The sequence below is a fragment of the Emydura macquarii genome, unplaced genomic scaffold (assembly GCF_026122565.2).
Source record: "Emydura macquarii macquarii isolate MOO-44397 ecotype Brisbane River unplaced genomic scaffold, CSIRO-AGI_Emac_v2 contig_1348, whole genome shotgun sequence".
NCBI classification, from domain to species: Eukaryota; Metazoa; Chordata; order Testudines; family Chelidae; genus Emydura; species Emydura macquarii.
Genome location: NW_027131485.1, coordinates 4863517 through 4878074, shown reverse-complemented (window position 1 = coordinate 4878074; position 14558 = coordinate 4863517). Strand labels below are relative to the sequence as shown.

At 45.1% G+C, this 14558-nt stretch overlaps 1 protein-coding gene across 1 annotated transcript in view; it reads right to left on the bottom strand.

Moving 5' to 3' along the window:
• The window catches only part of TECPR1 (tectonin beta-propeller repeat containing 1), a 32801-nt gene extending 28328 nt beyond the window's left edge, over positions 1-4473 (bottom strand). Inside the window, exons 1-3 of the mRNA XM_067550936.1 lie at positions 4243-4473; positions 844-1026; positions 242-364 (exon numbers count right to left, since the gene is read on the bottom strand). Coding sequence (XP_067407037.1) covers positions 242-364; positions 844-1026; positions 4243-4473 — 537 coding nt within the window. The remainder of the gene's footprint in view (positions 1-241; positions 365-843; positions 1027-4242) is intronic.
• Between the last annotated feature and the right edge of the window lie 10085 nt (positions 4474-14558).

The window sequence follows — 14558 nt, the reverse complement described above, 5'->3', positions numbered from 1 at the left end:
AAGGAATCTGAAATAAATCCCACCTAATTTCTTTATGCTCTTTTGAAAAATTCCAGTCTTGAATTTGTAATGCTTGAGAGAGGTGCTGTATTGGCAGCTGCAGAATCCAAGGTCCTGTCTTTGCAGATAGCACACATCACAGTGACAGCACTGCAAACTTCCCCACACTCACGTCATCACTTCTTTCACATTCCACTTGAGCTAATAAGTAAAAAAAACCATAACAAACATAGGAAGAGACCTTTGCCCACGCATCTCGTGATTTGTATCTCCTGTATCTGATCCACCGTCTACGTCGGACACAGGAATTCCATTTCTTATCCTTTGCGTAGGTAGCTGGGAAGTCAATGGCGTATGTCCAACCCTAAAAACAGAGAGTTCCTTTCATAAAGATTGGGAGCAGATGGCTTCATTAAATAGTAGCTCAGAACAATTCTGCACAAGAATCACTCCTACAAAAACATAATACAAATTACTTTGCACATGCATAGGGGCTTTTATCTCTTAACTCTATAGGCATTCATGAACTATATCTCAACTCCTCTGCGCGACGCATGCAGGACTTAGAAGACATAGAAAAGCATTTTATTTTATTTTTTTATAATAAAGATGGTATAGTAAATAACAGCATCTAACTGCTAGTATTTCAGGGCCTGATTCAAAGCCTGTTGAAGTTAACAGAGACTCCCAATGGTTTCAATAGCCTGTGGAGAAGATGCCTCCAGTACTATACTGTAGCAATCTGTATTCCCAGCAAGAAGCAGCTGTGGGAAGATGGGAGGTGCCTTTACTTTTACAGAGTGGATTCCCAGAATGGATCCCTTGCCGGTATTGTTCACCTACCCCTTTCTCTGTTGGTTCCCCTCCAATATTTTCATCCACATACCAGTCAGACTCCCACTCCCAGTGCGGCGATGGCAGTGTGAAACTGTCAAGCTGCTGATGTTTTAACCCGCTCGCGTCGCTCCATTGCCAGCGATCGCTGGGCATTAATTTCTCACAAAAGCCACCAACCGGATTCCAACGCTGCCAGAAAGGAGAAAAATTGCACGTCATGCCTTTAAGGTCATGTGATCTTGTTGGCTCACAGATGGGACCTTGGGGCTCTTCAGTGATGTATTTGTGTTATTCCGCACCTCAAGAGAAATGATCCACTGGGGACACAAGGCGGCATTCAAACATTGGCTACTGGCTAATGTCATCTTTGGAGGGAGCATCCTTCAGATACTGGCTCACACACTCTTTAAAGAGTATATGCTTCCTTTAATGTCAATGTTAAGGGGAACAAGGTGGGCGAGGTTATATCTTTATTGGGCCAACTTCTGTTGGTGAGAGACCAACTTTTGAGCTTACACAGAGCTCTTCTTCAGGCTTGTCTCTCTCACCAGCAGAAGCTGGTCCAATAAAAGATATTACCTCAACCACCTAGTCTCTCTAATACCCTGAGCCCTATATACAGCTACAACTAAACTGCATAATGCTAAGGGGGAAAGCTACTGCAGGCAAATGCACCATCTTTTCCTCATTTTACAAGCACGTGTTGGGTGTCATTCTAACTGATGCCGTCCAGATACCAAAGATCATGCAATAATTAACCATAAGACGTACCGGATTGGGGACTGTAGGCAGCTTTTCATTTCTAGTACACCGGTCCAAGTTCAGGCTGGTGTAGTAGCCAATGAAAGCCACTACATCTGACAGCTAGCAAATAGCCAGTGTCAATGGATCTGGAGGCCTAAATCTAGTTCCTAATGGAAAGGTCACTAAGGGTATGTCTACACTGCAATTAAAAACACGCAGCTGGCCTCTGCCAGCTGACTAGTGCTCCCAGGTTCGGGTTAAGGGGCTCTTTAACTGTGGTGTAGATGTTTGGGCACGGGCTGCAGCTTGAGCTCTGAGGACACCCCTCCCCCTCCTCGCTGGGTCCTACCACCTGAGCTCCAAACCAACCTTTTTTCATTTGCAGACCCCCTACAAAATTTCAAATAGAAGTGTGGACCCCTTTGGAAATTCAAGCTGTGGTCCGCCAGCCCCCACCATAGAGTTCTTAGACTGAAAACTGACTGGACAGAATTCAGCTATAAATGTTGCATGTGCTCGGCCCGGCATTTGACACACAGTGAGAGAAAGAAGCCCGTAGCGTAGCACCCTATGGTAACGACAACGCTTTCAGGCTTTGACTTATAGATGGCAGTCTTCACATACTTTTGATTGGTGTCAGAAAAAGAGAATGCCTTTTCTGGGATCTGAAACTTTATTTTCATAGTCACCTTTCACAGACTCCTTAGACATAGTCTGCAGACTCCCAAGGGTCGACGGACCACAGGTTGAAAACCAGTGAAATAAGCTGTACTGGCAAAAAAAAAAAAAATCCTTTTACCAGTATAGCTATGGTGGGGCTGCTGCTGGCATGGCTCTTCCAGCTGGGGGGAGAAGGGGTTTGACATTTTCATACTCCTAACTGACACAGCCTTGCCAGCAAAGTTTTCAAGTGCAAACCAGGCCTAACTGGGATCCTTGTGTCTCAGCACAGCCAAGGACTAATTGGCCATGGAAGAATGAATAATCTTCTCAGCCCTTAGGGCAAGTTACACAGCCCATGGCAGTGAGCCTCCCAGCCTGGGCTGACAGACTTGGGTTCACGCTAGTGCTCTAAAAACAGCTATGTAGACAGCACTTTGAAATTGCGGCTTAGGCTCTGAAATCCACCCCACTTCCTAGGACCTGCAACCTCTACGCAACTATTTTTAGCATGCTCATTCGAGCCCCACAAGCCTGAGTCTGTCGGCCTGGGCTGTAAAGGTCCCTCCTGTAGGTTATGGGATAGGTGTCCCCCAGGTTAGAGAAACTGACCCACCACGTTTCTCTATACATGCTATGACTTTGGTTTCCAAGACTGTCAAACCTGCCCAAATTCACATATCCAATAATACTAATAAACAAATAAATAGATAAAATATAATTTTTTTAAACCCCACACTTTAAAACAAACAAACAAACAAACCATACACACACACAAACACCACAACACAACAAAGAAGCTCAACCAGATAAAATTGCCAAGAAGTTTTACCCAATATGCTCTCTCACAGCGACAACAGGATAGTCCACAGCCATTCCCTTGTCTGGTGTAACACCTCTTATGACCAAAGATTGTAAATGATTCAAGATATTCAAGGTATTTTTTTAAACCGTTAGAAATGAAAACATTTTCTCAATAACTCTATAGGCTTTGTCGCTGTTAAGTTCCATGCAACTTTTTCATAAGGAAACAGGTATTGCTCACTGATGGAAGCAAAACATCAGACTTGGAGGCGGACTGGTCCAAACTAGGATAGCTGGTGCTCAAGAGGACATGGTTTGCACGGGTAAGAAAGATGAAGGAATTTTTTGTGGGGGTAGGGGAACATTTAGAAAGGTGATCATCTTCTGGGAATTCAAACAAAATACACAGAACATCCTAATATTTGATGCAAAAATCGGCTCTTCAGAAATACGAGGTAGGGATTAAAATAAATGAATAAATAAATAAATACAATCACTGAATGCTCAGGATGGTTCACAGTTCCCAGAGAAGGGAGCACTCAACCAGTGTTATGCCAGGCACTGCTGCCTGCAGGTTCTGGATACAGGTGAGGAATAAAAACACACCCACTCCAATTAGATACACTTATCTTTAATCACGTCTTATGTTCCAAACAGCAGAGGGAGACCCTAGGGCTCTGCGAAGCTGCTGCAGGGGAATGCCAGACACTCCAGGGTGAGTTCATGGCGGGGCCTCATAACATAGCTTGTATTTCAAGCTTTTATACAGCATAACATATTTTCTCTAGGGAATAGCAGGGATTGGCTTATTTACAGCAGGTGGCTTGGCTAAAACTTTCACTTTCCTTGGCACAAAACACAATTAGATAACAAATTGCAAAACAGGTTACATGACCTATTTACTACTCAACCGGTCCTGACCAAACCCCCGCGTCACTATCCCAAACGCGTCACAACATCTTCCGCAGCCTACACTACAACCAGAAGCTAAGACTTCCTTCCCTAGCTGCCCCATTCACTTCGAATCACAAATATGGGGTTCCCCTTGTCTGCTCTTATACTTACACTTTACACAAAAAATCCCGATCTTACTACTGGAGAACAAATCAGCCTGGACAAGTAAGCACAGCTCTCGCTGCCAACCCTCTCTGAAGGCCACATGGTAAGTTTGACAGATGTGCTCATGATGTTACATACCTGATTCTCATAGGTTTCTTCCTGGTATCTGATTGGAACATCACTTGAGAATACGTAGGCATATACCTGGTGATCACACGCTATTCCCCAGCAGCACTGTTTGACAGCAGAGACTCGTTTGAACTCCAGCTGACTGTCTTTACAGAGCTCCCAGTACTGGCCGGCTGTGGAAAGTGTGTAAACCCTCCCAAAGATATCAACTGCCCACAAGAGGGAATTAGGCAGAGCCATAGCTGAAAGGCAAAGAAAGAGATATTAATGCAGAGGCAAGTTTTTAAGAGGTGGGGTCAAACCCCACTCCCAGCCCAAACAGACCTGGATACCGAACTGAATACCATGGGCCCATCTCCCTTCACACTAAACCTGAGAACAAAGGATATTTTCAAAGGAGCTTAAGGGACTCAGGCATCCAAATTCCACAGCCTTTCAATGAGAGTCAGGGACCTAAACACCTTAGCCTCCTTTGAAAATCAGTCTCCTTCTGCCACTGGCCAAGATAGCCTCCATCAGTCCAGGAAGAGGAAGCTTGACGACATGGAGGTTGTCTATGACTATGTGTTGCTTACTTCAGTCCCTACATGTCTCTGGGCAGAATTCCTCTGGACGCTGTCCATGGACTCCTCCCTGGAGCAGTAGGGGCTGTCCGGGGTTCTCTGCGGAGTGTTCCTGGATTCCCTCATAGAAGTGTAGGACTAGAAGAGACCTCCAGAGCTTATCTAGTCCAATCCCCTGCATTGCGAATCTTTGATCCCCACGCCCATTCCTGGCTGATCATTTGCTGTCCCACAGACTCTGTTGTTTTCTGCGCTCTGTGGCCCCCTCTCTCATCTGAGGAAGTGGCCCTTTTGTCCTTGTAGTGCGGTACTGGCCCTTTAAGGCCAGAGAATGTAGTTACCCTGTTCCATGCACCCAGGGAAGAAAAATGAAGCCATCCCTGAGAGAGAGGAAGATGATACCCAACAGCAGTTAGTGATGGGCTAAGGCTATCCCAGAACACTTCCTTTAAGGGCCTGGGACCAGGAGCCTGGTAGAGTGAGTGGGCCAAGGTTCCAGTGTCTCCAAACCAACACACACAAGTGTTTGGGCTTATTAGACCCACCTGGGAGGAGCAACAGATTGCTTAGTTGACAGGTGGGAGAAGGCCCTCAAAGAGAGGATCAAAGCCCAGTCAGCTGGAAGAATCCAGGTGGGAGTTGTGAATCCCTACACCTGAGCAGAGAGTCCATAGATCAGGACTGAAAACAGTCCCAAGAAGGAAGACAGAGAGACCCTAAACCTGAGGTGTGAGTAGAAAGGCCCCTTTTGGGAAGGTAAATGATATTTAATAAGTTAGACCCAGGAGAGAGTGCTATTGTTTCAAAGGCTGTGAATGGATTATTCTAGGAATTTGGAGGGAAACTGAGGCAGGGTGCCCACTAGACTTCTCCAAGTCATGGGAAGGGTGGCCCTGGGATGGCAATTGTCTGCTGTTCTTCATGGTCTTAGGCCCTCCCTCCTGGAATTCAAATAGGCCCACACTAAGTTTATTTTAAGAAGAATAAAGACTTCTTTCTGTGGGCATGTGCATCTCCCACCAGTGGAGAAAGCTCAGGGTTACTCATTCCATGGGAAAGATGAGATTTACATAGGGAGATTTCCAATCCAATTTTTTTTCTGATGTGCAATGTGATACGCAGTCAGCAAGGCAGGAGGCGAAGGTCAGAAGAAAGCAAAGCTCAAAATAAGGGGAAAAAAAGAGGAAGCAAGCACTGCTTGGAAACAGCATTCCACATGGTTTCTTTGGCTGTGAAAAGGCAGCTTTGCTCTGACAGGATTCTAAGGAAACTAGCCTGTTTGCTTTCTGACTGGTAACCTATAGTGGCGCAGACACACTGACTAGTACCATTCAATTGTTTTAACAGGGGACATAAAGTTGCCCAGAGTAGAGACAGTGAAACGTGTCAGCAAAGGGGGAAGAGATGAAGGGCAAAATTCTCCTGTTAGTTACAGCAGCACAACTCCAACTAAGTTTAGCTAAGTTGTGCTGCTATTAGCAAAGCCCTCTCTAGGCTTTAAATTATGCCTGAGTTTTGCAAGAGTATCTGCATCATCAGTACAGACCCCAAGTGAAGTCCTGCATCAACCCAAGTTAGCATCTTCATACATACTCTGGCCTGTCTTACTGAGGATCTTAAGCTGTGCCCAGACCTCCCTCTCTAGTTGTAGCCCATCAGCCTTACTGTTTATCATATCAGATCGTGAGCTAAAGACATTAAGAGAAGCTGCAGTGATGAGGGTCATAGAAGTACTTAGACACCATAAAACAGACAGAAGGATCATCTTGTACTTCAGGTGCAGCACTGGGAAATAGGAGTTGTGTAACAAACCTATCTTATTCTGGGCAAATCATTTCACCTCTGCATTTCAGTTTCCCCATGGGTAAAATTGGGATAACATTTTATCTCACTGAGGTTTGTGTGTCTAAGTGCTTAGAGATCTTTGAATGGAAGGTACTGTACAAGTGTGAAGCATGATAACAACCCTATAGAGATGAGGGCCATATCTATAGGGTACTGCATGTATCACTGGAAGAAAAGCCCAAGAAAAGATGCCTTTTCAAACTGGTGTTAGAAAAATACTGCAGTGCAAGTCACATATTCTAACGAAGAAAATATGCCGCATCTAACTCAAATAACTGTAAAGTAAAACACAATGGCAAAGATAACCAGGCTAATATTCTGTAGTAACAGGAGGTTCATATGTAAGACTCGGCAAATAACTGTTCCGCTTTCCTTGGCTCTGGTGAGGCCTCAACTGGAGTGCTGTGTCCAGTTTTGGACACCATGCTTTAAGAAAGATGTAGAGAAATGGGAGAGTCCAAAGAGAGCAACACAAGTTATAAAAGTTCTAGAAAACCTGACACAGGAGGAAGGGTTAAAAAAACCCAAAGTATGTTTAGTCTTATGAAAAGAAGAGTGAGGGGGACCTGATATGTCTTCAGATATATTAAGGGCTGTTATAAAAAGGATGGTGACCAATTGTTCTCTGTGCCCGCTGAAAGTAGGACAAGAAATAACTGACAATCTGCAACAAGGGAGACTGAGGTTAGATATTAGGAAAAACTTTCTAACCAAAAGGATAGCTAAGTACTGGAATAGGTTTCCAAGCAAGGTTGTGGAATCCCCATCATTGGAGGGTTTTTAAAAACAGGTTAGAAATACACCTGTCCAGGTGATCTAGTTATATGTGGTCCTGGTGCAGGGGAATGGACTAGATGACCTCTCAAGGTCCTTTCCAACCTTACATTTCTATGATTCTATGACTGATCTCTTCCTCCCAGGATCCCACAAGTTGGGGCCTAGGACTCATCATGGATAATTCAAATAAGATATCTGCCTGGATCACAGTAGTGTTTTTTCTGTGTTTTTTTGTTTTGTTTTGTTTTTTAATGGAATGTTTGGGAGTCTTAAAACAGGGAGGACAAACAAGGAGCTCTCTGTGTAATGCTGATTAATAAAGATAGACCAGAGATTGAAAAGGTTCAAAACCAGGCAATGAAAGAGCTTAGCATTAGGGCGAGATCCATACACAATGAAAGGTTACAAATATTAAGGCTATTTATACCAGAAAGAAGAATTAGATGCGACTAGATTGAGGTATTCAAGATAGTAAGGAGCGAGAGGAAGTGAGCAGTTCCTGTTTACTCTGTCTGCATTATGTGAGAATAAAGGGAGTGACAGCGAACTGAAGGGTAACAAGCCAGTTGAACAAGTAAAACCAATTGAACAAAAAACCTTGAGTAAAATTTTCAAAAAAAGTGATTTAGGAGTTTAAATTACTTTTGAGAATGGGATTTAGGAGTCCCAGTCTGTGAAATTCATTGCAGCAGTAGGTCACCAAGAAAGAAATACTGCCTGGGTCTTTCAAGGGGGCCTGCTGCTCTCCTCCCACTGGCTGCAGAAGGGAGCCGCTACCTAAGGACCCAGGCGGAGTGTGTTGCTGCAGGGCTAAAAGAAAGGAGCAGGTTCCTTGCTGCAGCCAAGGGGATGGGAGATCAGCGCTGCCCTCCCCCTGGCTGTAGCAGGGAGCACAGCAAAGCGCTCCACCTGGGTCCCTAGGCGCTGGGGTCCCTGCCAGAGCCAGCGGGAGGGGAGCACTGATCTCCTGTCCCCCTGGCTGCAGACGGGAGCTACTGCCTAGGGACCCAGGTGGCGCACATGGGGTGCGTGCAGTTTCTCTGCTGCAGCCAGGGGGACAGGAGATCAGCAAGGAGGAGAACTTCTTCCGTCTGGCTGCAATGTGGGGGCTGCGAAGTGCTGCTGGTGGAGGCTGCTGGCCCTTCAGGGTTGTAAAAATGATACCTGTGGCCTTCGAGCCAAAAAGGTTGGGAACCACTGGTCTAAATCATCCCTTCCTTCCCCACCCCAGTTAGGAGAACTAATTAATTTTAACCATAAATATTTATAGCTACTTAAACTAACAATGATACAGGTAATTCAAATGCCCTGCTACAAGACATGCAGGGCTCAAAGAAAATCCCCATCTTTTTGTACAATACTGAAAAATGACTTGGCTTCTTCAGCGGGGGTTTTCAGTCTCTCTCGTCTGATATTGGCCACTGCTGGAGGCAATATGCCAACTTAGATGGATCTAGGGGTGGTGCCACTATGGATGTTCTCTTGCTCCAGTGTAAAATATACACCTAGAGACTTAATTCATTCCATAGGAAAACACACAACAAGTATTTCTTAGGACTAACATAAAAAGGCTCCATGATAATGGTCTTCCATTCATTCACTGCCTTTCATTCATATAGATCTCAAAGCGCTTTACAAACATCACATACTATATACAAGACTAAATCGGTCATTGAAGGGCAGGTGATTCTGGGGTGGAAATAAACCAGCTGTTTAACAGAAACATTCCAGAGTTAGTATAAGCCTGTTTACCAGGCCTCAAGTTAACTCCAAGTCCATATTCCATCCTGTGGTTGGTCACATCCCCTGACAGATGTGTAGGCCATGAAGTGCTCTCCCTGAGTACAAAATTCCCTCTTCCTGATAACTAGGGTTGTACTATGGGGAATGCAAAGAGGGCACAGGACTCTTCTCAGAAATGGTGCCATACACAATAGCTTGATAGCAAGGAGGGCTTGTTATAGGCTGTAGCTATTCCACGATGTCGCCATAAGCTCCATATGGCAGCTATTGAAAGCTCCTTTTCCCTTTGCAAAACAAAAACAAAAACCAATCCCAGCCTGACCCGCACTACCATGGCCCGTGATTTTTCAGGTGCCTTCCTGTTTGACTGGTGACAAAGAGCATCAGCAGCATAAAACCTGCATCACAATACAAAGACGGCTCTTTAGCAACAACTAAACCCCCACTCTTAATGAGCCCTTTGAGGGCTCGGCAGGCTCCGGCGATTTGCATGTATGCCATTCCCGAGGAGTGGGGGGCATGAAGTGCATGCACAGGGTCTGCAACAGGAGCGGGGCCCCATGTGAATGCAAGCCACGCCGCACCCCAGACATGCACAGGCGCTGGAGAAAAGGGTAAAAGACGTTCCCGGGGCGGGGGGGACCGAACACACAAAGCAGGGGGCGCACAGCAGGCGGATTCCCTGGTGTGCCCAAGAAATCCCAGGGAAGAGCAGCAAAGCGCTGGTTCCTAGCCCCGGTAACAGGGGCTGCAGCGACTCCTCCAGGCCTGGGCTCCAGCAAGACCCTCTCCCCTCCTCCTGGGAATCATCAGCCCCTTACCTGCTCCTGCCGCCCGCTAGAGCCGCTTCCCCCACCCCGCGTCCGCAGGAGCAGCTGTAGCCACCGCAGCAACTAGGGCCGCTGCCGCGCGGGGGCTCGAAGAGGAGGAAGCGCGTGCGAATGTAAGCCTCTTGCCTACTGGCTGCACGATCCCAGCTAGGATCTAAGCCCGGCAGCAATTCGCTAGGGAATGGAATGAAGTCAAATGGCTCCATCCCATTCCCTCGCCCCCTCCCTGGCCGGGATGCCGGCTGGCTCCCACGTGGGTGTGGGGTGGAGGGAGATTTATGGGCTGGGCTGCTGAACACTTGGTTCCTCCTTCCCCTTCCCCCCCCCCCCCCCCGCACAGGCTGCTACCAGCCCCAGCCCCCGCGCATTACACCCTCAGGGGAGCCATAAAGGTCAAGAGGCCATTCTGGGGGGAGTGGGTATCCCCTGAACTGAGTGTACAGCCAGCACAATGCGGTGGCATGACACCGCCCCATGATGCTGGGCGGGAAGGGGTGGCTGTGATCAAGGCTGGCACAGCACCTGGCATGCTGTTGGCACTGTGTAAATAATGGGGATTGTAATCTGCTTGGGGCAGGGATCTCATCTTCAGACCCATCTCTAAAGTACCCAGTGCGCTATGCCAATAAATCACATTGTGGGACAGCATGGGAACATGGTGAAGTGTCACTTGGCCCTCCAAGGGGATTTTGGGATCTCTGTGGGGATGGGGAAGTGAGATCTGGGTTTGCCCAGAATGCTGTGAAATCCATAATGTCTGTTCTGTTCAGGGTCTTATAATAATATAATAATAATAATTAATAATGAAAAGTTCCAGAGCGGTAGCTGTGTTAATCTGTATACAGCAAAAACAACGAGAGTCCTGTAGCACTTTAAAGACTAACAAATTTAATTACAGTGCACAAAAGCTTATGCCTGCAGAAATTAAATTTGTTAGTCTTTAAAGTGCTACAGAACTCTCGTAGTTTTTGCAATAATAATAATGTATTTGTATTACCATAGTGCCTAGGAGCAATTCTGGTCTCCCATGTTTAAGAAAGATGAAGTCAAACTGGAACAGATGCAGAGAAGGGCTACTAGGTTGATCAGAGGAATAGAAAACTTACCTTATGAGAGGAGACTCAAAGACCTTGGCTTGTTTAGCCTAAACAAAAGAAGGCTGGGGGGAGATATGATTGCTCTCTGTAAATACATCAGAGGGATAAATACCAGGGATGGAGAGGGGTTAATTAAGTTAAGTGCCAATGTGAACACAGGAACAAATGGATATAAACTGGCCATCAACAAGTTTAGGCTTGAAATTAGATGAAGGTTTCTACCCATCAGAGAAGTGAAGTTCTGGAACAGCTTTCCAAGGGAAGCAGTGGGGCCAAAAAATGTAACTGGCTTCAAAACTGAGCTTGTGAAGTTTACGGAGGGGATGGTATGATGAGATTGCCTACAACGGTATGTAGTTGATTTGTGACTCCTGGCAGCAATATCTACAATGGCCAGTGATGGGACACTTGATGGGGAGGGCTTTGAGTTACTCCTGCTCCTAATTCCACCCCGACATGTTCCTATACTGGGAATCATGATGGAGTCCTTGGAAGGCAGCCTTATGGCTGTCTAGTCAGTGCATGTACTGGGGGAATTCTCCCTTGCCTGGATACAGGTGAGGCTTTTAGGGCCCCTTTATGTGGCTCTGGATCTTTTACCCAGCCTAAAAGGGCTAGAACAGGGTGGGGATCTCAGCTGTAGTTTATAAAAGCTTTTAACACTGTATGAGGCATTGGATGGCTCAGGAGATGGATAACTGGGATACAGAGCCTTTCACCTTTTGAACCTGGATGTGATGGGGTGCTGTTCCTTTAAGGTAGTGTGAGAGGTTAGTTGCCTCAGTCATTGGGAGAAAGGAAGATGGTTCCAGGAAGAGAGAAGATCTAGGGCTTCTCAGACCAGTGTCCCTTTAGGGCCTGGGACCAAGAGCCTTGTCTAGTGGGCAAGGTAAGGCAAGGCTCCCCTCTGTCCTCACCAGCATAAGGTGCTTGGGGTTATTGGCCCTACCTGCGAAGAATTGAGAGTCTGATTAGAAGACTGGGCAGGGGACTCAAACAGAGGCTGTAAGTGCAGGCAGGGAGCTGCTGAGGGAGCTGTTTAGGAGGAAGGAATTCAGACAGGGCTGGGCAATGCAACACAGCTCCTAAGAAGGAGCTGAACAACCCCTGAACCTAAGGGGAAGTCTGTGGGTCAGAAGTTAAAACCACAGTCCCAGGAAGGAGGACTGTGAGATCCTGAACTTAAGGGGGCTGAGTTCACGAGGCTGGGACTTAAAGCCATAGTCCCAAGAAGGATTGGGAAACCCTAAACATAAGGGGTGAGCAGAAAGGGGACTGAATGATATTAAATAAGCTAGACCCCAGAAGGAGGATATTGTTTCAAAGACCCTGGTTGTGAATGTAACTAGATTATTCTGGGGAATTCAGAGGGAAAGGCCACCCAAAAGGCCACCCCAGACCATGAGGGGATGATGTGGGATGCCACCTTTCTACTCTGCAGTGGTTCAAATCTGGCCCTGGAATGGCAGTATATTGCTACAACATAACAAACTAGCGGCCCAAGTGAAGAGAGCACCTGGTCTCAGTCCAGTTCTGAGTGGACAAATGTCACTGAACACCAGCACAGTTATCACCTACTGTCAGCCTTGGTGGCAGTCAGAGCTAAGAGACCCAGGACTGAATAGGCCTGGAGAAACTTTTGGCCCACGGTGCAAGACACTTGGATGGCTGCTAATTCATGCTCTTCCTGTCTTGTGGAAAATAGAGAACTTTGCATTCCCAGGATGAAATCCTGGCCCTGTTGAAGTCAATGGCAAAACTCCCACTGACTTAGATGGAGCCAGGATTTCACCCAAGTCTGTTTTCTGGCACCTTTCATAAGCAATAAATATGCACCCACACAGCACCAAACATGGGTTTGTTGTTGTTTAGCCTTTCCTTTCTTTATTTTATGCTATCTTCACTACTCAACATATCTTCCACATCCACTTATGGCCTGCTGCAATCCAGATTAGTTTCATGTTAGTTTCAGTGGGATATCTCTTGTATAAAGCCCTTTTCTCACAAAGGGCCAAATTCTGCTCTTTCCGTGGCAGGATTGGGCCCTAATGCACCATTTATTTAATCTCTCTATCTACCTGTCATAGTTCATGTCAGTTGTATGTACATTGAATATATAATTCAAACTATTAATTTCAAAGAAAGAATGTTTAAAAGTACTTTATAAATTGCGTTCGGGATATTTCTATGAAGGACAAGGCAATTTAACAGTTTTAACTTCTAAAGGTGTCTGGTTTTCTCTCCAGGTTATAGACGATCCAAAAGACAAATGCAGGCTGTAATGCTGGCACATCAGCTTAGAATTCATTTATATACACTGTGCTTTCCAGGAACCAGATAGTCATATGCAGAACTATAGCTAGCTTCTGTGACTGACAGTGTTGCAAAACTTCCTCTCATAAAGTAGGTGGTATTTACTGTGAATCGTTATTAACCCCTGTGAGCTGTAGCTGTTGAAAAAGGCATCTGAGCTGCAACATTTATAGATAGTATCCAGAATTGAAAATTGATTTACAGACAGCATCTGGGACTGAAAGCCCTTCTCATAGAAACTGTTTTGCTGTTCAACTATTATAAAAGCACTATCGAAGCATCTGAGACCAACAACTGATTTATGGACATACTGGGAATTATAAAACTGAAATCCTATATCATGTTGCCTTTATGATACTGAATCTCTCCACGCAGACAGTAGCAAGGATTAAACATCTGTTTTATAAAGTTTATTCTGCGGTTCCAGAACAATTGTGAGTGGCTTTGTATTCTTCAAAATACTTCATCTTGTTAGCACAGCATCATGAACCAAGCCCTGATTTTTCTGATTATATTCTCCTGTGTTGCCTGCTGCTTTCCCCTCCAACATCTAGTTGATATTTATCAATATTTCCAGCAGTTTTAACCCAAGTTTTATTATTTCTCTTTGTATCAGATTTTTCATAAGGACTAAGTAACTTTACTGAATTTTCAATGCATCAGTCTTTGAGATGATTTATCAAGTTTCAAATTTATTTGGATTATTATTTACAAAAAGCATACAAAAGGAGCTTCTCCACAACTGAATATTGGTACGCATGATCCATTAAGAGATCAATTCAAATACTTGTGCATGTTCGTTGCACTTCAATTAACTATGTATTATGTGGTCTTAAACATATGAACCTCATTCTGATCTCACTTATGCTGGGGTAAAACAACTTCATGGATTTATACTGATGTAAAGAGATCAAAATTAGACATAAAAAGAGCACTTTTGGTCAATGCCTAATAACATTTGCTGCTTAATATAGAACAAGAAAAACGTAAATGTCTGGTGGATATACAAACTGGAAAACAGAGGAAATGTTTACAAAGACAGTAAGTATGATATAGGGTAGAGATAACTATTTGTTTGAAAGGCTTTTTTGCTTTGCTCACACTGTTTCTTATTGTTTATGTGCTGTGCATACTCTACATGATTTTTAAACATAAAT